The 27,145-nt window shown below is 33.8% G+C and overlaps 1 protein-coding gene across 1 annotated transcript in view; it reads right to left on the bottom strand.

The window, feature by feature from the left end:
• Positions 1-27,145, bottom strand: part of GLE1 (GLE1 RNA export mediator) — a 39,835-nt gene that overhangs the window by 4,165 nt on the left and 8,525 nt on the right. The window contains exons 4-13 of the mRNA XM_003757317.4: positions 15,762-15,910; positions 14,334-14,394; positions 13,444-13,698; positions 6,162-6,387; positions 5,692-5,804; positions 5,411-5,480; positions 3,408-3,550; positions 2,628-2,818; positions 1,588-1,717; positions 125-229 (exon numbers count right to left, since the gene is read on the bottom strand). Of these exons, the coding sequence (XP_003757365.1) occupies positions 125-229; positions 1,588-1,717; positions 2,628-2,818; positions 3,408-3,550; positions 5,411-5,480; positions 5,692-5,804; positions 6,162-6,387; positions 13,444-13,698; positions 14,334-14,394; positions 15,762-15,910 (1,443 nt within the window). The remainder of the gene's footprint in view (positions 1-124; positions 230-1,587; positions 1,718-2,627; positions 2,819-3,407; positions 3,551-5,410; positions 5,481-5,691; positions 5,805-6,161; positions 6,388-13,443; positions 13,699-14,333; positions 14,395-15,761; positions 15,911-27,145) is intronic.

The following is a 27,145-nucleotide window of genomic DNA, read 5'->3' as shown; positions in this document are numbered from 1 at the left end:
GATTCCTGTCTTAACATCTCCCAAACGCATATTTTTCCAGTTCTATTACCCTTCAATACAATCTATTATTGGCCAAGAAATTAAAAGCCCACTGGCTTCATCAAAAAAGGATGTTTTCCTGTACCTCTAAGAAGTCAAACAGAAGAGTGGCAGTCACATCTGAAAGAGGCTCCATATTCAAGATCTGTGCCAACCATCGCCAGCCATGATTTAAACCATGAGGGTGAGCCTAGCAGAAGAATTCAATCATGTAACAATCAAGCCAGAGAATCACTATCCCCCTTCATCATAGAATTTTTAAAGGATGGAGGAAACCTCAGTATCAAGCTATTTATTTCCATCTTTGCCATAGGACAGGAATGACAGATAGAATGAATCTTTTTTCATGAAATGGACTAATCCACCGAGTATCCCGACCTTTCCTTCCTGGGATCCCAGAGATATTTCACTCAATTTCAGAGACTCTACTTTACTTCTTCAATGGTGATACTAAATTTTAAATTACTAATAATTGTTTATATTTTTTCCCCTCCATTTTGGGCCCAAGTGAAAATAAGTCCACAGCAAATCCCACTTTGAAAACTTGAGTTTTCATGTCAATTAGTTCATGGTCTGATTATTTACTGAAAAACACATTTCCTTGTCCTCATCTTTATTCTTAGAGTACCACTTAATGTGTTCTCCCTAAACCATAATGCACAACTTTCTAATTTGACCCATCAACTCATTCAATGAGATTTCTCTCTTGAAGAAAAGAAATGATAGAATATAAGTCATTCCCCAACTGATAATTAGTCAAAGGATATGAACAGACAATTTTCAGATGAAGAAATTAAAGTCATCTATAGTCATATGAAAATTAGTCTACATCACTATAGATTAGAAAAATGCAAATTAGAACAATTCTGTGGTACTACCTCCCACCTCTTAGATTGGCTAACATGTTAAGATAAAATAATAATAAATGCTAGAAGGGATGTGGAAAACTGGGACACTAATGCTCTGCTGGTGGAGTTGTGAAATGATCCAATCAATTTGGAACTATACCCAAAGGGTTATAAAACTATATACTCTGATCCAGCAGTGCTATTACTAGATCTGTATCCCAAGGAAATCATAAAGGAGGGAAAACCACCCACATATGCAAATGTTTGTAGCAGCTTTTTGTGGTAACAAAGAATTGGACAATGAGTAGATACCCAGAGAAAGAACTGAAAGTATATTACTTTCAAGTTTTTTTTTGTTGTTGTTTGTTTTTTCCCCCTTTGTCCTGATTCTTCATTCACTACATTCACTATATGACTAATGTAGAAATATATTTAATATAATTGTACATATCTGTCAATAAAGTTATTTAAATATATATATATATATATATATATATATATATATATATATATATATATATATATATATATATATATAATATGAAAAATAAAAGAAACTGCTCAGGCCAAAAAAAAAAAAAAAAAGAAAAGGAATATTTCCTGTAGGTTCCGATAGACTGAGTATTTTCTGAACAAAATGTCCACTGTTACAGGATCTGGTCCAATATCTTATTATAGTTGGGAAGTCCCTCCTGCCTACCCCTTGCCTATTTCCATAAGGCCAACGGAGTTGAATGATGGCAGCATAGAGACGAATCATCCCAGACATGCGTTTCAGGAAATTATCCTGTTGTTCGACTTTGGAATCCTTTACTAGGTAGCCAAGGAGCCTGTAAAGAAACAAAACAAAACAAAACAAAACAAAACAAACATTATAGGTGATAGGAGTAAAATGAGAATGAGGAATCTAAATTGCTAGTTTAGCAATCTCATTTACCTCTTATGGCTACAAAAATCTATTTCTCCCCTTCCCTGACAAATCCAGATAAAGACTTCTATTTGTAGCATTAGACACAACTAATCTCTGACAGAGAATTATTAATCAGGCAATGGGAGAATCTGCATTTTTATGTTCTATCATTTCAATTCAATACAACACATATCTAACAAGCACCAACTATATGGAAGGCATTATATAGACATTGGGCATAAAAAACAAAAAGAAAAGTCTCCATCTTCAAAAAGCTTACATTTCACTGTGAGTAATTATGATATAATATAATGATGTACTTAATGCATATAAGTAAATATTAAGTATATACAATTCAAAGGAGAAAATATGTTATAAAATTAAGTAAAATGTGAAACACCCTATAAAGGGCATGTAAATAGCAAATGAAGCTAGTTTATAGGAAACAGATGAGAAGTTGTATTCAATATATGAAAGATCTTTTTCACTAAATGAAAGTTCTCTTCTCAATTTTAATTTTTCACATTTATACAGTAAGGATAATCATTCATATCAATTATATAGCAGGAAGTACAAAAGGTAGATAAAAGTTTAAACTTATCACATTAGACTTTGTAAAACAATGCTTTATTTAATTCTATTGGGGTAGGCATAAATTCAAAAATTAATTGTAGCTAAGTGACATATGACTAGGGTAAAGGAAGGTGCTTGATAAATATAAGTTTTTTTTTTAACTGCAGTTTTCTATGAAAGGAAGAAAAAGAAACTTCATTATTTTTTAAGGATCATTCCAATAAATGTTTAATAGTCTGAAGTAAAAAAATTCTCACTTCTGATATTCTTCCAAGGCCATTCCCTCCTTGAAGGCTGGGTAGAAAGGCACAGAGTAAGGGCACTTTTTGTGAAGATGAGCAAGGATGAGGTCCCCCACTCTGGGATGGAGTTCCCAGATTCCTGACGCTACAACAGCAATGGGGAATGCTGCTTCATGGTGAGAAGCCACTTCTTCTTCTCCTTGTTTCTGCCAATAAAAAGGTAGTATTAGTTTTCAAGAGTCTTCTGCTCCTTTTTCAATCTCCAATAATAAAAAAGCAACTCTGATCCTGTGATTTTATCACTATAGGAAAGAACTCCCAAGTGAGAAAATCTCCTATGCCAATACCAATCAGCAATTGTATTGGTTAGAAAGTATGCCTTAAAGTCAGGCTCAACAACTCAAAGGTTCAAGTCTGACATTTACTAGCTATGTAAACCTGGGGCAAATCAGTGAATGCCCCTAGACAACTCTTTACCAACAATATCTGACATTCATGTAGAACATTTAGAACAAAATGCTTTCTATACATTATCTTATTTGATCTTCACAAAGATTCTTCCTATGAAGTTGGTATTGCAGATGTTAATGAATGAAAAGATGAAAGACATTAACCATCTGTTGCATAACAAAAATGTATTTTAAAGATAAAAAAACTGAGGCTCAAAGGAATTAAATGTTTTGCCCTAAATCTCACAGCTAGTCAGAAGTGGGATTTGAATCCCAGTTCTTTCCTCACCAAGTCCTGTGCTGCTTCCACTAAATTATACAGTCTTTCCAAAAAAGTTTCTCTCACCACAAATTTCTCTGCCAGTTTGTAATGGACAAAGTCCAGTCCTTGTTGATGGTTCGTCACTGACACAGCCCGACCTCCACAGTGAACAGCCTTTCCCAAGAGCAGACTGTTGATCTTATCAAATATTTCCTTTAGCTGGGAGCCTGTGGTAGACAAGACAAAGGACAAAGAGAACTACAGATAATCAACAAGTATTTGGACACATACCTAGTGATCCCTCTGATAACATCATAATTAAACAACAGTAAGAACACAGAGCAATAAGGAGAAATAGGCCTTGCACGGTGGAGCTCAAAGTTTAAGCCTGAAAACCCTGATGCAAACAAACTATCAATTATTTATTTAACACTTTCACCATTCTGCTTCCATCCTGTTCACTTCTGCTCCTAAAGACCAAGAATAAAGATGGAGGACTTTTGCTTGTCCTGACTCTGGCTGATTCTAAGGTATCCTGGGTGCTAGCGCGGTTGTCACACTTTCCATCAAGATTCTTGAAATTGTTAAAATCATTTCATTGATATGATTTTATCAGTGAAAATGATATTAAGTAAATTGTACTACTACTTAATCTCTATACCCTAATGACTACTAGGCCTTTCCTTGCAGCAAAAACCTGCCCTATATGTGCTGTCTTTCTCATGATTATACAAGTGCCTTGAGGACAAGAATTACCTTGCACATGAAACAAGATAGCATACAATAAAAACCAGAGCCAAAAGATATCGGGTGATGACAGGCTTGATTGAACACAAGTTAACACAAGTTAATAAATGAAAAAAACTGAGGCTTGTGTAGAGGAAGTATCTTACCCAAAGTTCTCTTCAGATTAATAATGCTTTTAGATCAATAACGCTAAAGAAAAATAATCAGATCTCTAGAACTTCTAGTTTATACTATCAACTGAGAACCAATTTGTGATTCTGAGGAGTCTTCACCCAGAGTTCCATAAAATTTAGTAACTTCATTTGAAAGAAGGTCTCTTCCCAATTGCTGTTCTTTATTCCATTTTTCTAAATACCATTCTTCAAAGAGATAAATTTATATATTTATCCCATTATTTTCCTGCACATATTCTCAATAAACTTTAAAGTAAAGAGGAAGATTGGCAGAATCCATCTGTCCCAGATTTTTTCTGAGGGAGTTCATCAATGGCTTGTTCAATTTTTTTTTTTCTAAAATGGGACTATTTAAGTAATCTGTAATTATATGAAAAATGTTCCAAATCATTATTGATTAGAGAAATGCAAATTAAAACAACTCTGAGGTACCACCTCTTACCTCTCAGATTGGTTAAGATGACAAAAAAAGATAATGATAATTAGATGAGATGTGGGAAAACTGAGATACTGAAACATCATTGTGAACTGATCCAGTCATTCTGGAGAATAATTTGGAACTATGCCAAAAGGACATACCCTTTAACTCAGCAGTGCCATTACTGTATCCCAAGGAAATCATAGAGGAGGGAAAAGGACTCACATGTGCAAATGTTTGTATCAGCTCTTTTTGTGGTAGCAAAGAATTGGAAAATGAGTAGATGCTTATCAATTAGGAAATGGCTGAATAAGTTGTGGTATATGAAAGGTAATGGAATATTACTGTTCTATAAAAAAATGAACAAGCTGATTTTAGAAAGGCCTGGAAAGATTTATACAAACTGAGGCTGAGTGAAACAAGCAGAATCAGGAATACATTGTATACAATAACAGCAAGAATGTGAGATAATCAACTATAAAAGGCTTAGTTCTTCTTAGTGGTTTAGTCATCCAAAGCAATCCTAATAGATTTTGGACAGAAAATGCCATCTGCACCCAGAAAAAGAACTAAGGTGAATGAATCAATACATGCTATATTCACTTTTTTTTTCTGTTTCTTTTTTCCCTCCATTTTCCCTTTTGCTCTGATTTTTCTCTCCCAACATGATTCATAAAGTAATATACATACTAAACAAACAAAATAAATAAATAAACAAAGTGAAGAAGCAGGACCTTGGCCACACTAACCTGCTATAGTAGAGATCTGACTGACAGGAATGGTGGCAGCTTTCTGCAGGTCCATCTTAATCTTTTTAGTCTGCTCAAAAATATAGAAAGGAGAATGAAAGAAAGTTCTGTAAGAAACTAAGAAATCACATTCAGGATAAGGAAAGCACCAAAAAGGAAAGCCAATCTGTTGGCTACATTCACTTATGGTAGAGACAAGAACTGGTCTTTAGGGTAAATTCTATGGAGAACACTTTCAGCACTGAGATTCCTTAATATGGCCCTCTCCATCCCTTCCTTACCTGATGATCTTTACTGTTGGTTAACGCATCAAAGGCCAAAACACATTGACTGGCAGCATCCTGCAGCTGTTGGTACCACTGCATTGTACTGTCTACTGCTTTCACCTGGAGGCCTGAGGAAAACAGCCATGACTCTTATATAATGCTATGTATATACTATAAATACTAAATAGATCATGAATTTTCAGAAATCCATCCTAAGAAAACTGCAGAAGATCCCAAGAACCTTATGAAAAAAGTCAGAGTCCAAACTTAGGATCTGCATTAATTAGAACAAAATGTAATAGTTACAACCAATAGCCATGATTGATTATATTCAGACACAATCAGTAAAATCACTGCAAAATTGAAAGGACTGTTTTTATCTATCTTAATTCAGCTTGTAAGCTGTCCCTCTAAAGAAATATTAAAAATGTATCTAATAAGATACTATTAGCCATTTGAACAGCTATATGATGAATTTCTATTACCTTCTCTCTGTTTTCCTCCTGGGGAATGGGTAGGAACCGGGGTTTCCTTCTCTGCTTTTGGCTGCTGCTGTAATTCCCTCTGCTTTTGCTTGGCCTCTTCTTCGTCTCGTCTCCTCTTTTCTTCAATAGCTTTGGAAATCTCCTGTTGCAAGCTGGTAAGCACCTGCCGCATCTCCTGTAAAGCGCGTTCTGCCATGGCTTCATCTTCTGGGGTAGGAAAACCTCTCTGCAAACCGAAAGTAAAGCAGAACTTAGTGACAGAAAGGAGTTAGAGAATGAAAGGATATAAATCAACACCAAAACATCACTAAGAGTTTGAATCATCTCATTCAAAATTTAAACCATGTATGACTTTTTTTAAAGGCAACCAAGGCCTAATGACTTGTCCAAGTAATTAAGTGTCTGAGGCTGGATTTGAGCTCAGGTCTGATTCCAGGGTGGTACTCTGTCCACTACTCTACCTACCTCTACCCCATTCTCTCCCCCCAAATTTGTGTGTGTGTGTGTGTGTGTGTGTGTGTGTGTGTGTGTAAAAATGTTTTAGTATTTCTTTTATTAGGACTCTTCTGCAAAATAAGAAACAACTGTGGTGGAAGCTATTGTAAAAATCCTTCCCCAGGGGTCATCTCCTTTGGACAAAAGGAATTATAATTATAATTCTTTCCCATAAGGTTTGTGGCCCATAGATAGAAACATCCTGGTGTTTAAATGTATTAATTAATTTGATCAACATTAAAATTAATGTTAATTTGTGGTTTTCTAAATTAGTAATGTAGCTTGGAGGGATCCATTTCTATTTGATTCTGGCACTACTGTTATAATCTGCTTTTTGGTACATTTAGGAACTGTATCAAAGTACTAGTTACTTTTAGCCATGTAGAAAAAGAATTCTCTTGACACCAAGTATTAAGCAATTAAACTTAAGTCTCAAATCCTACAAAGCTAAAATTGATAATAAAGATTATTTTTGCCTGCCCAAATTGCTTTTCTATATTTTTATTATATGATTTAAATTTTTTTTTATTTTCCCTAGTTACATGTAAAACTTTGAGTTATAAATGAAGATTCACATTTTTACGTATTTCCTTATGAATCATGAAGAGAGGAAAAAGAGGAAAAAATCAGAATAAAATAAAAAACAACATGAGAAAGAAAAAACAGAAGAAAAAGAAAAGAAAGTGAACACAGCATGTGATCATTTACATTAAGTCTCCATAGTGCTCGCCCTGGATGCAGATGGCATTTTCCATTCAAAGTTTATTGGGATTGTCTTAGATCACTGAACTGATGAGAAGAATCAAGTCTTTCATAGTTATCTTCACACAATTTGTGGTCTTATTCTGTACAATGTAGTCTTGGTTCTGCTTGTTTTGCTCAGTTTGTGTAAATCTTTCCATATCTTTCTAAATCGGGCTGTTCATCAATTTTTATATAACAATAATATTCTATTACTTTCATATACTATATTTTATGCCATTCCCCAATTGATGGGCATCCATACATTTTCCAATTCTTTGCCACCACAAAAAGAGATGTTACAGTTCTGCACATGTGGATCCTTTCCCCTCTTTTATGATTTCTTTGAAATGCAGACCCAGTAGTGGTACTGCTGGATCAAACAGGATACACATAATTTTATAGCCCTTTGGGCACAGTTCCAAATTGCTCTTCAGAATGGTTGGATCATTTTACAACCCCACCAACAATGCATTAGTGTCCCAGTTTTCCCACAACCCCTTTAACACTTATCATTACCTTTTCTTGCCATAATAGCCAATCTGAGAGGTGTGAGGTAGTACCTCAGAGTTCTTTTAATTTGCATTTCTCTAATTAATACAGAGAATTTTTCATATAATGATTACTTAAATAGTTCTATTTTAGAAAACAAAACAGTCATTTTTCAATATGCTACAGATGATTTTAATTTCTTCATCTGAAAACTGTCTGTTTATATCTTTTGACCATTTATATTGAGTTATATTCTTAGAAGTTTGACTCAGTTCTTTATATATTTTAGAAATGGAGACTTTATCAGAAACAATGGCTGTAAAAATTTTCCCCCAACTCTCTCCTTCCCTTCTAATCTTTTCTGCATTGGTTTTGTTTGTACTTTTAAAATTCAATGTAATCAAAATTATCCATTTTTCATTTCATACTTTCATAATTATCTATTTCTTCTTTGGCCATAAATTCCTTCCTTCTCCAAAGATCACTTAGGTGAACTAAACCTTGGTCTCCTTTTGCTTGTAGAATCATTCTTTATGCCTAAATCACCTTATTTTGGTATGGGGTACAAGATATAGGTTTAAGCCAAGTGAGTTCTTATCCCAGAGTTTTGGATTTATTAAGTACCAAACTACTATGGTCATTGATTATTGTGTCATGTGTATCTAACCTAATTCCACTGATCCACACCACTCTATTTCTTAGCCAGTATCAGAGGGTTTTGATGACTGCAGTTTTATAATAAGAGTTTTTGGTCCAGTACTGGTAGCAGTCACTGTCCTTTGTATTCTTTAACTTTTTTATTCTTCCAGATGAATTATGTTAGTTTTTTTTCTAGCTCTACGAAATATTTTTTTGGCAGTTTAGTATGACACTGAACAGATGTATTTAGATAGAACTGTCATTTTTATTATATTAGCTCAGTCTAACCTTGAGTAATTGATACTTTCCAAATGCTCAAGTGTTTTGTAATTGTGTTCATATAGTTCCTGAGTTTGTCTTGGCAGGTAGATACTCAAATATTTTATTTTGTTTACAGTTATTTTAAATGAAATTTCTCTTACTATCTCTTCCTGCTGGGCTTCATTAGTAACGATTTGTGTGTATTTATTTTATATCCTGTGACTTTGCTAAAGCCAATAATTGTTTCAAGTAAATTTTTGGATGATTCTCTAGGATTCTCTAAGTATACCATCATTTCCTTCACAAGCTAATTGTACAATAATTCAGAGTCTGATTCTTTTTGTACAGCAAAATAATGTTTTGGTCATGTATACTTATTGTGTATCTAAGTTATATTTTAATATATTTAACATCTACTGGTCATCCTGCCATTTAGGGGAGGGGGAGGGGGGGGTAAGAGGTGAAAAATTGGAACAAGAGGTTTGGCAATTGTTAATGCTGTAAAGTTACCCATGTATATATCCTGTAAATTAAAGGCTATTAAATAAAAAAAAAAAAAAAAAAAAAAAAAAAAAAAAAAAAAAAAGTATACCGTCATAACATCTGCAAAAAGTGATAGTTTTATCTCTTCACATTGTCTACTCTAATTTCTTTTTTTTTTTTCTTATTGCTAAAGCCAACATTTCTAATACAATATTGAATAATAGTGGTGATAATGAGCATCCTTGTCTCCACCCCTGATCTTATTGAAAATGTCTGGCTTCTCCCCATTATAAATTACTTGCTGATGCTTTTAAATATATGCTGTTTATCATTTTGAGGAAAACTCCATTTATTCCTTACTCTTTAGGGGTTTTAATAGGAATGGGTGTTGTTTATTTTGTTAAAAAGCTTTTTCTGCATCTACTGAGATCATCATATGATTTGTTAGTTTTGTCATTCATATGGTCAATTATGGCAATAATTTTCCTTATACTAAATCAGTCCTGCATCCCTGGTAAAAATCTCACTTGGCATAGTTATTATCTTGCTGATAAATTGTTGTAATCTCTTTGTTAAATGTTTTATTTAAAATTTTTGCATCAATATTCATTAGGAAGATGTATAATTTTCTTTTTCTATTTTGGCTCTCTTTTGTTTAGGCATAAGCATCATATTCGTGTTATAGAAGGAATTTGACAGGACTCCTTTGCCTATTTTTCTAAATAGTTTACATAGTATGGGAAATAATTGTTCTTTAAATGTGGCAGAATTCACTTATAAATTCATCTAGTTCTAGATACTTTTTTCATAGAGAGTTCATTGATAACTTGTTCAATTCCTTTTTCTAAAATAGGACTATTTAAGTAATTTATCCCCTATTTTTTAATCTAGAAAATTTATATTTTTGTAAATATTAATACATGTCAATTAAATTGTCATATTTGTTGGCATACAAATAGTTCCTACTTCATTGGTGATAAATTTACCCTTTTTAATTTTTGATGCTGGTTTTTTCTTTCCTTTTTCTAATCAAATTAACCAAAGGTTTATCTATTTTGTTTTTTTCACAAAAACAATTCTTAATTTTATTAATCAGTTCAACAGTTTTCTTACTTTTAATTTTATTAATCTATACTTTGATTTTCAGAATTTCTAATTTGGAATTGGAATTAATTTTTAATGCTTTTTTTTTTTTTTTTTTTAACTTTTTTAGTTCCATGCTCAATTCACCGATCTCTTCTTTCTCTATTTTATTCATGTGACTATTAAGAGATACAAAGTTTTCCCTAAGAATTGCTTTGGCTGCATCACATAAGTTTTGGTATGTTGTCTCATTATTGTCATTCTCTTGGATGAAATTATTGGTTATTTCCATGATTTGTTGTTTGACCCACTTATTCCTTAAAATTAGGTTATTCAATTTCCAATTAGTTTTTAGTCTGTCTTTCTGTGGCCTTTTATTGAATGTAATTAAAAGGAAGCATTTACTATTTTGGCCCTTCTGCATTTGATTGTGAAGTTTTTATATATAATACATGAACAACATATTGTAGGATTCCATTTTTAATCCATTCTGGGAGAGTTCATCCCATTCACATTCATACTTATGATTACAATCTTTCACTGCATCCTCTTTTCTCCCCATATTATAGACTTTTGTTCTCTTTCTACCCTGTTTATTTAGTAATAGTATTGTTTTGTTTGTGATTCACCCTATTCTCAATCTTTATTGCCCTTCCTTTTATCACCCCTCCCTTCTCTACCCTTTATTCCTTTTTCCTAGGATTTTTCTACTCTTCCCTTCTCAAATCCTCCCTTTTCTTTCCCCTTTCTTCCTTATAGGGCAAGATAAAGTTCTATACCCAACTGAGTCAATGTTATTCCTTTCTGAATCAAAACTGATGAGATTTACACTTAAATCAATGTATCAACTGCCTCCCTTTATTTCTATTGTAATTTTTTTGTGACTTTTCTTTAATCTAATCTATCCCATTTTTTCTCCTTTCCTAATCTCCCAGTACAATTCTTTTCCCACCCTTTAATGTCTTTTTAGTTAATATCACATCAGAATCAATTTACACCCACACCCTCAGTCCTTGTATGCTTTAACTGCCCTACTAAAAAACATTTACTTTTCTCAAGAATTACAAGTATCATTTTCTCATCTTGTTTTATATTTTCTTCTATTTTTCCATTTTTTTAAATCTGTTTGATTGATTCTTGATTTGTCTGGCACTAGGTTTTTTGTTTTTTTGGTTTTTTTTTTTTCTGAGGCAATTGGGGTTAAGTGATTTGACCCTGGTCAGCTAGGAAAATGGTTCCAAGTTTTTAATGTATGATTTTCTTCAATTAACTTTTCTATCTCTTTTTTCCATTTGATTAATTCTATTTTTAAAGATGGTGTTTTCTTCAGTGAATTTGTTTTGCAAATGACCTATGTTTTTTAAGGAATTGAATTCTTCAGTGAATTTTTTTATTTGGCCAATTGTAATTTTTAGGGAATTGTTTTCTTCAATTTTTATCTTTTCATTTCTAAGCTATCTCTTCTCTCTTGAATACATCTTTTTTCTTTTCCCTACTTTTCTTCTACCTCTCTTATTTGCCTTTTAAAATCCTTTATGAGAATTTCTAAGAAGCCTCTTTGGGCTTAAGACCAATTCATATCACCCTTTTGAGATTTCCTATGGGGGCATTTTGTCCTCATTCTGAGTAGACATTTTGGTCTTCCCTGTCACCACAGTAGATTTCTACAATAAAGGTTCTTTTTTGTTTCTTGCTCATTTTCTTTCTTTCTTTCTTTCTTTTTTTTTTTTCCTATTTTGTGACTTATTTTTCTATTTCTGCTCCTGGGCAGCTCTTGGGCACTGTCCCAAGATTTTTGTGAAGGTCTGAGCCTTGGTTTTGAGGATAGAGGTCCCTTGTGTTTGTTGCGTTGCTCAGAACCCTAATTGCTTTCTCCAGACAATAGCCTGGTTCCCTGAGCTGGTCCTGGAAGTTGCCCCACCGATCTGCTCTGCTACTGAGCCAGGATCATACATCTTAGTTGCTGATCTGTGATTAAGACCCTCTCACTGGCTTTTACAGATAACATCTGAGCTGGGCTGAACACCTCTTTTATCCCAGTGAGACTGACCTTAATCTTAAGTCCTTCCAATTTATCTTGAACTAGAGAGTAGTTTCATTTCATCAGGCTCTGTTCAGAGGCTTGGTTTCATGTGGTTTTCAAGGAAATTTTATTTTTATTATATAAGGCTTACATGAAATTGCATAAAATGATTTTTTTTTGGTCTAAACTTATTATTCCTTTAGTATTGAAAACTCCTGATGGAAAACACCTTTGACCAATGTAGCCTGACATTGGTCTACAACTTAAAAGAGAGTAGTTTCTTCTTCTTTTTTTTTAATTATATTTTTTATTATAGATCTTGATTTACAAGACATATGCATGGTTAATTTTCTAGCATTGATCCTTGCAAAACCTTCTGTTCCAACTTTTCCCCTCCTTCCCTCCAGCCCCCCTCCCCTAGATGGCAGGTAGTCCAATACATGTTAAATATCTTAAAGTATATATTAAATACTATATATACATATACATACACATACACACACACACATGTTTATACAGTTATCTTGCTGCACAAGAAAAATCTGATTTAGAAATAAGGTAAAAATAACCTGAGAAGGAAAACAATAATGCAAGCAGACAATAACAGGAGTAGAAATGGTATGTTGTGGTCCACACTCATTTCCCATACTTAAAAGAGAGTAGTTTCAAGCATAGCATAGCATAAGAAGCTATGACTTGCCCAGAGTGACAGAGTCCAAGTATAAGGCTGGATTTAATGAACTCAGGCCTTCCTGACTCCCAATCCACCTCTCTCTCTCTTCTATACTACAATGAGATTCACACATAATGGTAGGGAAAACAAACACAAAGACATCCTCAAACCACAGTAATGGTAGGCACTGGCCCAATCATAGAGTAAATTCCTTTAAAAAAACTTTCTCTCCAAGTGGATAGAAAGGGAAACTGAGGCCACAAGTTGTCAAGGATTTATCTTAGTATGTAGTAGTAAAGCCAAAACAATTTAACTATTTATTTAACCATAAGAAAATATCTGTGAAAAGACTGCTAAGGAAAAGGAAGAAAATTGCTGGGTAAATCTCTTACCTCACTGGTGGTCCGAATGATACCTGAGATAAGCCCACATAAATGGTTTCCTTTGCTTCCATAACTAGACAGGTCTATTCTCAACAGGTCTTTGTGCTGATAATTAGGATCCAGTTGTTGGTTGAGCTGCAACACCTCCTCTTGAAGGGCATAGAGACGCCGCAAACGATCCTGACCTTCCTCCTTTCTAAGCCGCTCTTGTTCTATTTGCCTCAACCGCTGTTGTTCAGCTTCCCGTAGCTTCAGGTTGAGAATCTATAAAGAGGAACATCAGGTGAAAACCTAGTCTTTGGAACTTTTCCTCAGTGACTTCTAAGCCCTTTACCTTTGTATCTTAAGTTCTATAGAGTTTAACCACTTTGTTAATAGGGAGAATTCCAAGCAAAGAAATTCTCCATAATCACTTGGAAGCAATGATAAGAAAAATGGAACAGGTTGTAGTGTGACATAATAAAAAGAGATCTCTATTATCAAAGATATTCAAATAGAGAAGCTTTCAGATGTCAGTGATACTGAAATGGAATTCCTGAATTATTTGAAAGAGTAAACTAAGGGCAGCTAGATGGCACAGCAGATAAGAGTCCTAGCCCTAGAGTCAGGAGGACCTGAATTCAAATCCATCCTCAGACACTTAATATTTCCTAGCTGTGTGACCCTGGGCAAGTCACTTAACCCCCATTGCCTCAGGAAAAAAAAAAAAAAAGAAAGAAAAAAGAAAGAAAAGAAAAGAAAAAAGGAAAGAAAGATCTAGATGACCTAAGGATTTTTCAGAATTTAAGATACTATAAATCAAATTCTAGTATTCCACACCCAACCAGAAAGAAGTTCTAAAAGGTACTCAAAAGAGCTTCTCAGTCATACTTTTCCATATTCATTTTCCAGCCTCTGACCTTGGCTCTATGACGATGTTCCTCTTTTAACTTTTCCTGCTGACCTTGTGCTTCTTTGAAACTGAAATGAGATTCAGAAGGGAAAAAAAAAAAATTAGGAATTCCTACTCAAAAATTATTCTTCACACAACACACAAAATTGGTACAACAATACAAACAATACTAAAAAGTATCTGAATTCAGATTCATAGTAATGACCAAACTTGGTTCCAAAAAACAAATGACAATACAATATTCAATTTTCCTCTCTCAGGAGAGATATATAGGACAACAGATATGAAATGTTGCAGATGTCATCATATGCACTCAGTTTACTGTTTTTGTATCTTTTTTTTTTTTACATGTTATAGCTGTAGGGTTTGAATAGTGTCATAATGAAAAGAAAGACAGTCTTAAAAGTCAAGACAACTTGGGTTCAAGTCTACAATTGAGAAATATAGGTTATCTGATCACAGATAACTTCTCAGTATCCTAGATAATTCTCTAAGAATATAAATTGAAAGACAACTGACTGACTGCATCAGTAGGGAATGAACAGGGCAGGATACTTCCTATCTCCCAAAAAAGTGAGAAACAAAAACATCGTTCCCTGCCTTTACACTCCCCACTACTCCATAAAGGAGGGAGGAATCAGTGGTGGGGAAGAGGTTTTATTGAGAGAGGATTATAATATAAAAGGCATCAATAACACAGTTAAAAATTATTTTTATAAATGTATTAAAGGTCAATTAATTTCAGATCAATTTTTTTTTACTTTTTTTTCCCACCAAATACATGCAAATTTTCACCATTCATCTTTGTAAAACCTTGTTCCACATTTTTCTCCCTTTCCTCCTCTCTCCTCTCTCCTTTAAACAGCAAGCAATTCACTATTGGTTAAACACGTGCAATTCTCCTAAACATATTTCCATATTTGTTATGCTGCACAAGAAAATCAGATCAAAAGGGGAAAAAAAACCATGAGAAAAAAAAAACAAGCAAACATCACCAAAAAAGGTGAAAATGCTATGCTTTGATCCACATTCAGAGAAAATCTTTCATAAGAAATATTGTTCTTTGGATCTGGTTTGTTACAGACCATGCCTAAGTGAAGGGGCAAGTCAATTCTCTGCGTCCCTCCAAAGTTGTGAATCATAACACTTGAAGGCGTTGCAAAGCAGTCTTACTAACAAAGATGGTCCTTGTGGATTGGGAATGAAATAAATTGGAAGCAAGAGGGAAGAGGAGAGGTCAGAGAACACAAATGCCTCTCAGTCTCCTTGTATCATCGTCATCACCCTCTCACATGAAGAGATCCATTCTACAGATCTCAGACCTCCAGCAGCCAAGTTCTCATATTACATCTTTTATTCTGGGATAACTGCTATCCATTCTTTATCTAACTTTCCTAATATTATCTAATACTGGTTAGCCTATGGATGTTCCTACCTTTTCTCTATCACCTCACGAAGGTCCTGATATTCCTTGTGCTGTTTCAATGACTTTCGCTCATCAAACCGCTTCAGTTGCTCTGAGGCCATTTCAGAGAGGACCTGTACCTTCCTTTCATGCTCCTCTTGCCATTGCCTTAATCCTTTCTGAAAGAAAGATTAAAAAAATTTATATTAGAAGCAAACACAAAAGACCTGGACTTGAATACTGGTTCTGCTCCTAACTGTGTTATCTTAGACAAACTGACTAATTTCTCTAGGACTCAATTTCTCAATTTGTAAAAAAAAAAAAAGAGTTTGAATAGTTGAATTCTGATACCCTTGACTCCAAGGATAGTGGTTCAATCTACTGTACCACCTAACTATCCCAAAAGACTTCTTTTAAAAAAATCATTATTTATTTGCACCTCAAATACAAAGGGGGAATAGCATTCTCATAAACATGACAGAATCAAACAAGAAGTTTCCATATGAAACTGTGAATCTCCATTTTAAACTGCTTGATTCTGAAAAAAAGTATATCATTCCACATATTATTTTCAAAACTGTTCTGCTTGTCTATGCTTCTTTCTGAACTTCTTTTTGCTCATTTTAAATATATTCCAATGGTTCTCTTATTTTTGACATCATTACTAATAATCTCCCCTAGCTACTCACCCCAAATTAAAAACTGAAAGAAAAACAAAACCGTCATAAACAAGTAATAACAGTCAAGCTTTTGAAAAGAACATACAGAAGGAACCCATACAAAATGGATGCATGCATCTTATATCTGTTACAAACAGAGGGATATAACATCTATCCTTCATCCATCTGCTGGGGATATGATCATTGATCTGAACTGCTAAGTTTTTCAAAGCTGCTTACCTTCATAATGTTGTTGGTATTGAATAAACTGTTCTGGTAGTCCTACTCTTATTACTTTGGTTCACATATTACCCAGAATTCCCTGAATTTTTTTTTTTTTGTAATTGCTTATGGTATAATAAAGTTCATTACCTTCATATACCATAATTTATTTAGGTATTCTCCAACTAATGCACATCCCCCTCAGATGCTTCTTTTTTGCTTTTATTTTTTTCCCCATTTGATTCTTTCTTTAAGATCACAAAGTCTGTTTTGTTCAAGGCTATTCCCACTCTATTATTATCTTCCCTCTTATCCTCCCACCTTTCTCCCACATACCCCTAATTCTTGTTCTCCAGCTGATTTTGATTTCTACATCAAACACTCTGTGTGTGTGTGTGTGTGCACACGCACGCACAATCTTTTTTTGTCTATTTCAAAATGAGATATATCTGATGTCTGCTACTAACACGTTATCCTTTATGCTGGCATATTCTTCTCACATCATAATTATGAAAAAATAACAGGTTCCACTTCTTCCTATATTATTAGGAAATAGCTTTCTCCTTTTATCCTTCTCTTTCTCTCCCCTTCAAATGCTCATAACTGAATCCAACTACAAATCCTTTTTTCTCCTACAAATCAGTTTCTCCTGATACTTAGCGTTCTTAAAGGACACCTGCTTCTTTTCTCCCTTTATAAAAGTTAGCCCTACATCATCATATAACCCCTTCCAAGTCATAAATATTACCCAGACATTTTTCACTTAGAATTTCCTGAACTATAGTGTCTAGGCTTTTTTTGTCATAGTTTTCAATTCTTAAAATTATCTCGCCTAGATTTAAATTATAGATCAGTTTTTTTTATATCAGATTATCTTTTATTTTCTTCTATTTTTTTCAATCTTTTGATTTTGATCTATTATTTCTTGCTGTCCCAGCAAAGCAATAATTTGTATTAGGTGTATTCTAGTTTCCAGGAACCCTATTACTTGAAAAAAGTCTGCCCCTTTCTGACCTAAGCTACTTATTCTCCTCTAAATTCCTTTTTCCTGAACTATCATTTCATTTTAATTTCTTGCTTCATCTAGATATTCATGTACTCCTTATGGAAAGTCCATCTTTCCCCTTTGAGTCATTGTTTACAGATGTTATAATCATTTCCTTCTTACTTTGGGAGAATATCTAGATCTATAGAATTTTTGACAGTAGTAGTAATATTTATATTGCTCCCTCCAGCATTAATAGCTGAAATAGGGGTTTATGCCAGAGACAGAACTTCCTGAGAGTTCTTCCCTTAATGGTTTTTGCCTGAGTTCCCTTAGGTCCTGAATTGAACTCTTAAGTCCTAAGTACAAGCCCCCTGTAAATCTTTGAAGTCTGGATCTACAGAACCTTCTATAACATCCCAGAACAGACCACTACTAGAGACACTGCAGATCCTATGGGTCCCTGGAATGTATAATGAACATTTGAAAGATAAAATTATGATAGCAAGCAGAATGATTTATTAAGCTAGGTATTGCAAAGGCATGACAATTCAGGACCAAGACTCAATTTTGGTACTAGACTCCTAATTGGAGATACTGAACAGGAAGAAGACAGATTTTTATGCATTAAAAAAAGTAATTAAATAAGATCAATTAATGAAAAAAATCTAACAGGGTAAAAACCAGGTTACAAAATTAGGTAACCTGATTTCTAATTGGAAGAAAGATTAGGGGTTTCAAAGTTGAGGGAGGGGAATGAGTAAATTTTGTGAGTTGGGAGAAGCGACAATGAAGACAACAATTCCCTGAAATCAGAAGAAAAAAAAATAAGGTGTCCCTCACCCCACAAATCCATATTCAGTTAAAGGAACAAAGAAACAAGAAACATCAAGCTAGTTTCCAGATAAGATATATGAGTTGCTTGAGATGGATAATTGAGAGAAAATATTGACTCAATTTTCAGATCTGACTGAGTTTCTGGTCAACATAACCTAAGTCTTTAGTTATAAGGATCTCTAGGCAAAAGATAAGAGGGGGGTTTAGCTTCCCAGCCACAAAGAGCTAAGTTTAAACAATACAATAAAGTTTTCTCACAATTCATTAATTGAATAAAAGTTTTCTCACAGTCAGAAATTGGACGAGATCTATAAATGAATAGAAAAGGAACTGACCAAGATCTAAAACTGAGTCAAAAGATGGAATCAGTGTGGTTCAGATCCCACAATTCCCCATCCAGGTTGTAAATGACTTTAAAAAATATAAAGGAGTTTCTATATCATACTGGAGCAAGTTTTCTTAATCAAGGTAAAAAAATTTTTTTTGATAAGTAATCAAAGTCAACATGAAGGCATAAAGGCAGCAAATTGATGGAATTCTCCCAATATTCCTCTTCAAAAAACTTTAAAATAATACCTCAAATTGGAATCTGGAGTAGCAGATCCAACAAAAAGTTGGAATAAGATATTTTTCCAGACCAATAGAAATTACAAGATGAGCAGAAGAAGTCTGAGACACCGGAGTGGTAATTGATCCAGAGCACAGTACACAACTCAGCAATAGCAGTAGGAAGCTTTGCAGTTTTTGGGCTGCAGTTCCAAGGTGAAGAGGGGCATTAGTGCTTGCAAATTCAGGAATGAAGGGGACCTAGTCAAAATTGCAGGGCAGAGAAGAGTGCTTGTGGTGACTCACAAGAGAAAGAAGTCCTGGTCTCAGTTCTGAGATAAAAAGGAACACTAGTACTTGTAATCACAGGTGAGCAGAGACCCTGGTCACAGCTGGAAAAGGAGCACTTGTACTTGCGGCAACAGGGAAAAAGTCCCTTCCTGGACAAATACCAGAACACAGGCCAGGAAAGCAGTGACCAACCACTCTCTAGATCAGGGGTCCTCAAACTTTTTAAATAGGGGGCCAGTTCACTGTCCCTCAGGCTGTTGGAGGGCCGGACTATAGTAAAAACAAAAACTGTGTTTTGTTGGCCTTTAAATAATGAAATTGCATAGCCCTGGGTGAAGGGGATAAACGTCCTCAGCTGCTGCATCTGGCCCACGGGCCATAGTTTGAGGACCCCTGCTCTAGATCCTGCTACTTTGGAAACACTGAAAACCTGTAGATTCTAGGTACTATTTATGAAAACAGCACAAAAACCCTGAAACTTGGGAGAGTGCCTCCTTTACTCTGGTAAGAAATTCTAATTTTAAAAAAGTTAAAAGTTAAGAAATAGGCTGAGAAAATGAACAACAACAAAAAAAGAACCTAATCATAAAAAGCTACTGTGCTGACAGGGAAGATCAAGACAGAGATGAAGAAGAAAACAATGGTCAAAGGATATGAACAGACAATTCTCAGACGAAGAAATTGAAACTATTTCTAGCTATATGAAAAGATGCTCCAAGTTATTATTAATTAGATAAATGCAAATTAAGACAACTGAGATACCACTCCACACCTGTCAGATTGGCTAGAATGACAGGGAAAGGTAATGCAGCATGTTGGAGGGGATGTGGGAAAACTGGGACACTGATACATTGTTGGTGGAATTGTGAATACATTCAGCCATTCTGGAGAGCAATTTGGAACTATGCTCAAAAAGTTATCAAACTGTGTATACCCTTTGATCCAGCAGTGTTACTACTGGGCTTCTATCCCAAAGAGATTTTAAAGAAGGGAAAGGGATCTGCATGTGCAAGAATGTGGCAGCCCTGTTTGTAGCAGCCAGAAACTGGAAACTGAGTGGATGCCCATCAATTGGAGAATGGCTGAATAAATTGTGGTATATGAATGTTACGGAATATTATTCTTTTGTAAGAAATGACTGACAGGACGATGTCAGAAAGGCCTGGAGAGACTTACATGAACTGATGCTGAGTGAAATGAGCAGGACCAGGAGATCATTATATACTTCAACAATAATACTATATGATGATCAATTCTGATGGACAATGAGATGAACCAAATCAGTTCCAAGAGCAATAATGAACTGCACCAGCTACACCCAGCAAAAGAACTCTGGGAGATGACTATGAACCACTGCATAGAATTCCCAATCCCTCTATTTTTGTCTGCCTGCATTTTTGATTTCCTTCACAGGCTAATTGTACACTATTTCAAAGTCTGACTCCTTTTATATAGGCAAAATAACTTTGTACATGTATACATATATTGTATTTAACTTATACTTCAACATATTTGACATGTATTGGTCAAACTGCCATCTGGGGGAAGGGGTGAGGAGAAGGAGGGGAGAAGTTGGAACAAAAGGTTTGGCAACTGCCAATGTTGAAAAATTACCTATGCATATATCTTGTAAATAAAAAGCTATAATTTAAAAAAAAAAACAATGTTAAAACACAGCTATAAGAAAAGTCTCAAAGAAAAAACTGTGAATTGGATACAAACCAAGCAATAATTCCTGGTACAGATCAAAAAGGATTTTAAAAACAAAATAAGAGGGAGAAGAAAATTTGGGAAAAGAAATATGAATGATGCCAGAAAATTATGTAAATTATGTATGGGAAAAGAAATATGAATGATGCCAGAAAATTATGTAAAAAAAATGTAAATTAAGATAACTCTGAGATACCACTACACATCTCAGATTGGCTAAGATGACAGGAAAAGATAATGATGAATGTTGAAGGAGATGTGGGAAAACTGGGACACTGATACACTGTTAGTGGAATATTGAATGGATCCAACCATTCTAGAGAGCAATTTCAAACTATGCCAAAAGGTTACCAACCTGTGCATAGCCTTTAACCCAGCAGTAACCCCAGTGGGGCTTGTATCCCCAAGAGATCAAAAAGGAGGGAAAGGGACCCACATGTGCAAAAATATTTGTGGCACCCCTTTTTGTAGTGGCAAGAAACTGGAAACTGAGTGGATGCCCATCAATTAGAGAATGGCTGAATAAGTTATGGTATATGAATGTTATGGAATATTGTTTTGTAAGAAATGATCAGCAGGATGATTTTAGAGAGGCTTGGAGAGAATTGATTCTGAGTGAAGTGAGCAGAACCAGGAGATCATTGTACATGGAAACAAGATTATATGATGATCAATTCTGATGGACAAGGCTCTTTTCAATAATGGGGTGAGATTCATGCCAGTTGCAATGATCTTTTGATGAAGAAAGCCACCTGCACTCAATGGACTGTAGGAACTGAGTGTGGAACACAACATAGTATTTTTCACTTTTTTTTGGTGGTTATTTGCTTGCATTTTGTTTTCTTTCTTATTTTTTACTCTTTTTACACTGATTTTTCTTGTGCAGCATTATTGTGGAAATACGTATAGAAGAACTGTACATGTTTAATATATTGGATTACTTGCTGTCTAGGGAAGGGGGAGAAGGAAAGGGGAAATGAGAGAAAAAAAATTGAACACAAAGTTTTGCAAGGGTGAACACTGAAAATTATCTATGCATGTGTTTTGAAAATAAAAAGCTTTATATAAAAAAAAAATCAAACTTTTTGTTGGAATTTGAATGAATGCCCATCAGTTGGGGAATGGATGAATAAGTTATAGTATATGAATGTAACAGAATATTATTGTTCTATAAGAAATGATGAGCAGGCTGATTTTAAAAAGGCCTGGAAAGACAGACATAAATTGGTATTAAGTAAAGTGAGCATTAACAAGAGAACATTATACACAGAAACAAGATTATGTGATGATCAAATGAAATAGACTTGGCTTTTTTCAACAATGAGGTGATTTAGGCCAATTCCAGTATGATTTGGGATGGAAAGCACCATCCACACATCCAGAGAGTTCGAACTATGGAGACTGAATGTGGATCAAAGCATAGCATGTATTTCTACCTTTTTTTGCTCTCTTTGTTTTTTTTTTCCCTCCCCTTTTGATCTGATTTATTTTTGTACAGCATAAACAAGGAAACATGTTTAGAAGAATTGCACAGTTTAACCTATATTAGATTGCTTGCTGCCTTGGGGAGGAGGAAGGAGGAAGAAAGGAAGAAAAATTTGGAAGACAAGGTTTTGCCAAAGGTGAATTTTTAAAAAAATTTTTGATTGAAGTTTTTTATTTTCAAAACATATGCCATAAATAATTTAACAATTGCAAAACTTTGTGTTCCAATTTTCCCACTCCTTCCTTCCATCCCCTCCCCTAGGTTGTAAGTAATCCAATATATGTTAAACATGGCAAAAATATGTGAAATCCAATATATGCATACATATTTATAAAATGATCTTGCTGCACAAGAAAAATCAAATCAAAAAGGAAAAAAATGAGAAAAAAAATAAAATTCAAGCAAACCACAACAAAAAATGAAAATGCTATGTTGTACTCCACCCCTTAATTCCCACAATCTTCTCTATTCATCACAAGATCATTGGAACTGGCCTAAATCATCTCATTATTGAAGAGAGCCACGTCATCATATAATCTTGTTGTTGTGTGTATAATGATCTTCTGGTTCTGCTCATTTCACTTAGCATAAGTTCATGTAAGTCTGTCTGGGCCTCTCTAAAATCATGCTCCTGATTGTTTCTTATTGAGCAATAATATTCCATAACATTCATATACCATAACTTATTCACCCATTCTTCAACTGATGGGCGCATTCACTCAGTTTCCAGTTTCTTGCCACTACAAAAAGGGCTGCCACAAACAATTTTACACTTGTGGGTCCCTTCCCATTTTTTAAGACTTCTTTGGGATATAAGCCCAATAGAAACACTGCTGGATCAAAGGGTATGCACAGTTTTGATAACCCTCACAAAGGTGAATGTTGAAAACTATCTTTGCATATATTTAGAAAAATAAAATACCATTAAAATTTTAGAAAAAGACTGTATCCCAAATTCTTCTTGCTCTTTCCCTTACTTTCCCTCTCCCCAAGAAAGAAAACAATCTGATACCTATATCTGTCATATTGCGCAAAAAAAATCAGATCAGGGGCAATTAGATGGCACAGTAGATAGAGCACTGGCCCTAGATTCAGTAGGACTTGAGTTTAAATCCAAACACTTAATATTTACTAGCTGTGTGCTTCCATTTTGTTTTCTTATAATGAGTAAGTCACTTAACTCCAATTACCTCACGAGTAAAAAAAAGAAAATTCAGACTAAAAAGGAAAAAAACAACAAGAAAACAAATGAGCAAAAAAGATGAAAATACTATCCTTCAATCCACATTCAGTCTCCATAGTTCTCTCCTTAGATACAGATGGCATTTTCCACCTTAAATCTATTGGAATTGCCTTGAATCACTGCATTGCTGAGAAAAGCCAAGTCTATCACCATCGATCATTATACAATCTTGATGTTACTGTATACAATGTTTGCTTGGTTCTGCTCACTGAAGCATTGGTTCATTTAAATCTTTCCAGGCCTTTCTGAAATTGGCATCAGTTCTTATAGAACAATAATATGCCATTACATTCATATATTATAACTTATTCAGCCATTCTCCAGTTGATGGGCATCCACTCAATTTCCAGGGTCTTACCACTACAAAAAGGGCTGCCACAAACATTTTTGCACATGTGGGTCCTTTTCCCTCTTTTATGATTTCCTTGGGATAAAGACCCAGTAGAGAGAGACACTGCTGGATTATGGGTATACACAATTTGATAGCTCTTTGGTCATAGTTCCAAATTGCTCTCCAGAATGGTTGGATCAGTTCACAACCTAACCAAAAATTAATTAATGTCCCAGTTTTCCGATCCCCTCCAACATTCATCATTATCTTTTCTTAGCCAATCTGAAAGATGTGAAGTGGTACCCCAGAGTTGTTAGATATAACATTTCAAAAATTTATGAAGCATGGTAGAAAATACTATCCACATACAGAGAAAGAAGAAATGAAGACTGAATGCAGATTGAAGCATACTATTTTCACTTTTTTCCTTTAGATGCTTCTTTTTTTCACAACATACCTAATATGGAAATATGTTTTACATGGTTAGACATACATAACTTAATTAAAAATTCTTATCTCTTTAGGGAAAAGAAAGGGGAGAGAAGGAAAAATTTGGAACTCAAAATTTTAAAAAAATGAATATTAAAAACTGTCTTTATATGTAATTGGAAAAAATAAAATACTATTTTAAAAATGTTATGAAGGAAAACTGTCCTGACATCCTAGAAACAGAAGTTAAAATTGAAATGTAAAGAATTCACCAATTACCTCCTAATAGAGAATCCAAAATGAAAACTCCCAGAAATATAGCCATAAGATTTGGAATCCATATTCCAGAAGGCAAAGGAACTAAAAGTACAACCAAGAATAATTTAACCAATAAAACTGAGTATAATCTTTCAAATGAAAAAAATATACATTTAATGAAATAAGAGTTACAAACAATTCTGATAAAAAGACTAGAAATGAATATAAAATCTGACTTTGAAATAAAGACTTGAAAGTAGCACAAAAAGGTAAACATAAAAAGAAATAACAGGGGATTAACATAAGGTTTAACTGTTTATATATTCCTTGCTGAATCCTAAAAACTATCACTACTAAGGCATTTAGTAATTTCATACTTTCAAGTGAGGAAATTAAAAACCATTTCTAGTCATATGAAAAAATCTCTAAATCACTATTGATCAGAGAAATGCAAATCAAGACAACTCTGAGGTACCACTACAACCTCTCAGATGGGCTAAGATGACAGGAAAATATAATGATAAATGCCCAGAGGGGATGGGGGAAAACTGGGACACTTAATACATTGTTGGTTGAGTTGTAAATGATCTGAGACAGAGCAAAAATACACCCAATTAAAAGAGATAAGCAAGGAAACAAACATTTTGCTAAATAGTATCATACAAAATGAAGTAATATTATTGCCAAACATATATGCAACAAATGGCATAGCATCCAAATTCTTAAAGAAAAATTAAATGAGTTACAGGGGGAAAGAAGCAATAAAATCATATTAGTAGGGGTCCTTAAATTTCTCCTCTCTAGATTAATCTAACCCATAAAATAAACAACAAAAATTAAGGAGATGAATAGAATTTTAGAAAAGTTAGATATTAAGCCTAAACCTCACAACCAAAGGCATAAAAGCAGAAACATTAAATACATCTTTTCTAGAGTATAATACAATAAAATCATATTCAATAGCTATAGAAATGTAGATGAACAATTAATTAGAAACTAAACAATCTAATCCTAAAAAACAAGTGGGTCAAAGAGCAAATCATAAAAATAATAAATAATTTAAAAGAATTACAACAATCAATTGACATACCAAAATTTATGGAAAGCAGTTAAAGTACTTAGGGGAAAATTTATCTCTAAATGCTTTCATCAATAAAAGAAAAGAGATGATCAATGAATTCTGCATGCAACAACAACAACAAAAAAACTTCAAAAAAGAACAAGTTAAAAATCACCAATTAAACACCAGATTGGAAATCCTGATTATCAAGAGATGAATACAATTGAAAGTAAAAACAAAACAAAAAAAAAAAAAAATAACAAACCCTGAACTAATAAAATTAAGAGCTGGTTTTAAAAGGGGGGGGGGGGGATTTAAAAAAACAAACTAGTGATGATTTTTTTAAAAAAACAACTCTAAATTAACCATCAACAATGAAAAAGGTAAATTCATCACCAATGATTAAACTAAAACAACCAGTAGCTATTTTGTCCAATTATATGAAAACAAATCTAAAAATTGAAATGAAATGGATGAATATATACAAAAATTTTTTCTGGGATTAACAGAAGAAGAAAAAAATATTTAAGTAATCTTATCAAGCCATCATTGAGGTCCTTAAGGAAAAAACCACAGAAACAGATAAAATTCACAAATGAAATTCCACCAAACATTAAAAGAACTACTAATTCCAATACTGTATAAATTATTTGGAAAAATAGGCAAAGAAGGAGTTCCTAAACTAAATTCCTTTTATGACACAAATTTGTTGACACCTAAAACAAAGAAAAGCAAAAACAGAGAAAGAAAACCATAGACCAATTTCCCTAATAAATATTGATGCAAAAATTTAGAAAATATATCACACAGACATACAATATGGTCAGGTGGGATTCATATGAGTACAGGAGTGGTTCAATATTAGAAAAACTATCAGAAAAATTGGTGACATCAATAACAAAAACAAAAATCACAATTACCTCAATAGATACTGAAAAAACTAATGACAAAATACAACACTTATTCCCATTAAAAATATTAAAAAGCAAAGGAACTTTTAATGGACTTTTAATGCCACACTATTAGCAAGCATTATCTGCTTGCTAATAGAAAATAGAAAAATAATAGGAATATTATAGGAAAAAGAAAAAAGCCTCTCCAGTAAGATCAGGAGTGATGGAATGATGCCCACCATCACCACTATCATTCAACACCATTCAAGAAATGCCAGTTATAGCAATAAGGCAAGAAAAAGAAATTAATCAGAACAGGCAATAAGGAAATAAAACTCCTTTGCAGACAATATGTATAATATACTTAGAAAATCAACTTTAAAACTAGTTAGAACAATTAACAAATTTAGCAAACTTGCAAGATATAAAAAATAAAAAAAAATCATCAGTATTTCTACATATTA

The sequence above is a fragment of the Sarcophilus harrisii genome, chromosome 2 (genome assembly GCF_902635505.1).
Source record: "Sarcophilus harrisii chromosome 2, mSarHar1.11, whole genome shotgun sequence".
Lineage (NCBI taxonomy): Eukaryota > Metazoa > Chordata > Mammalia > Dasyuromorphia > Dasyuridae > Sarcophilus > Sarcophilus harrisii.
Note: the sequence above shows the minus strand (reverse complement) of the source record. Positions and strands in the feature narration are given on the sequence as shown.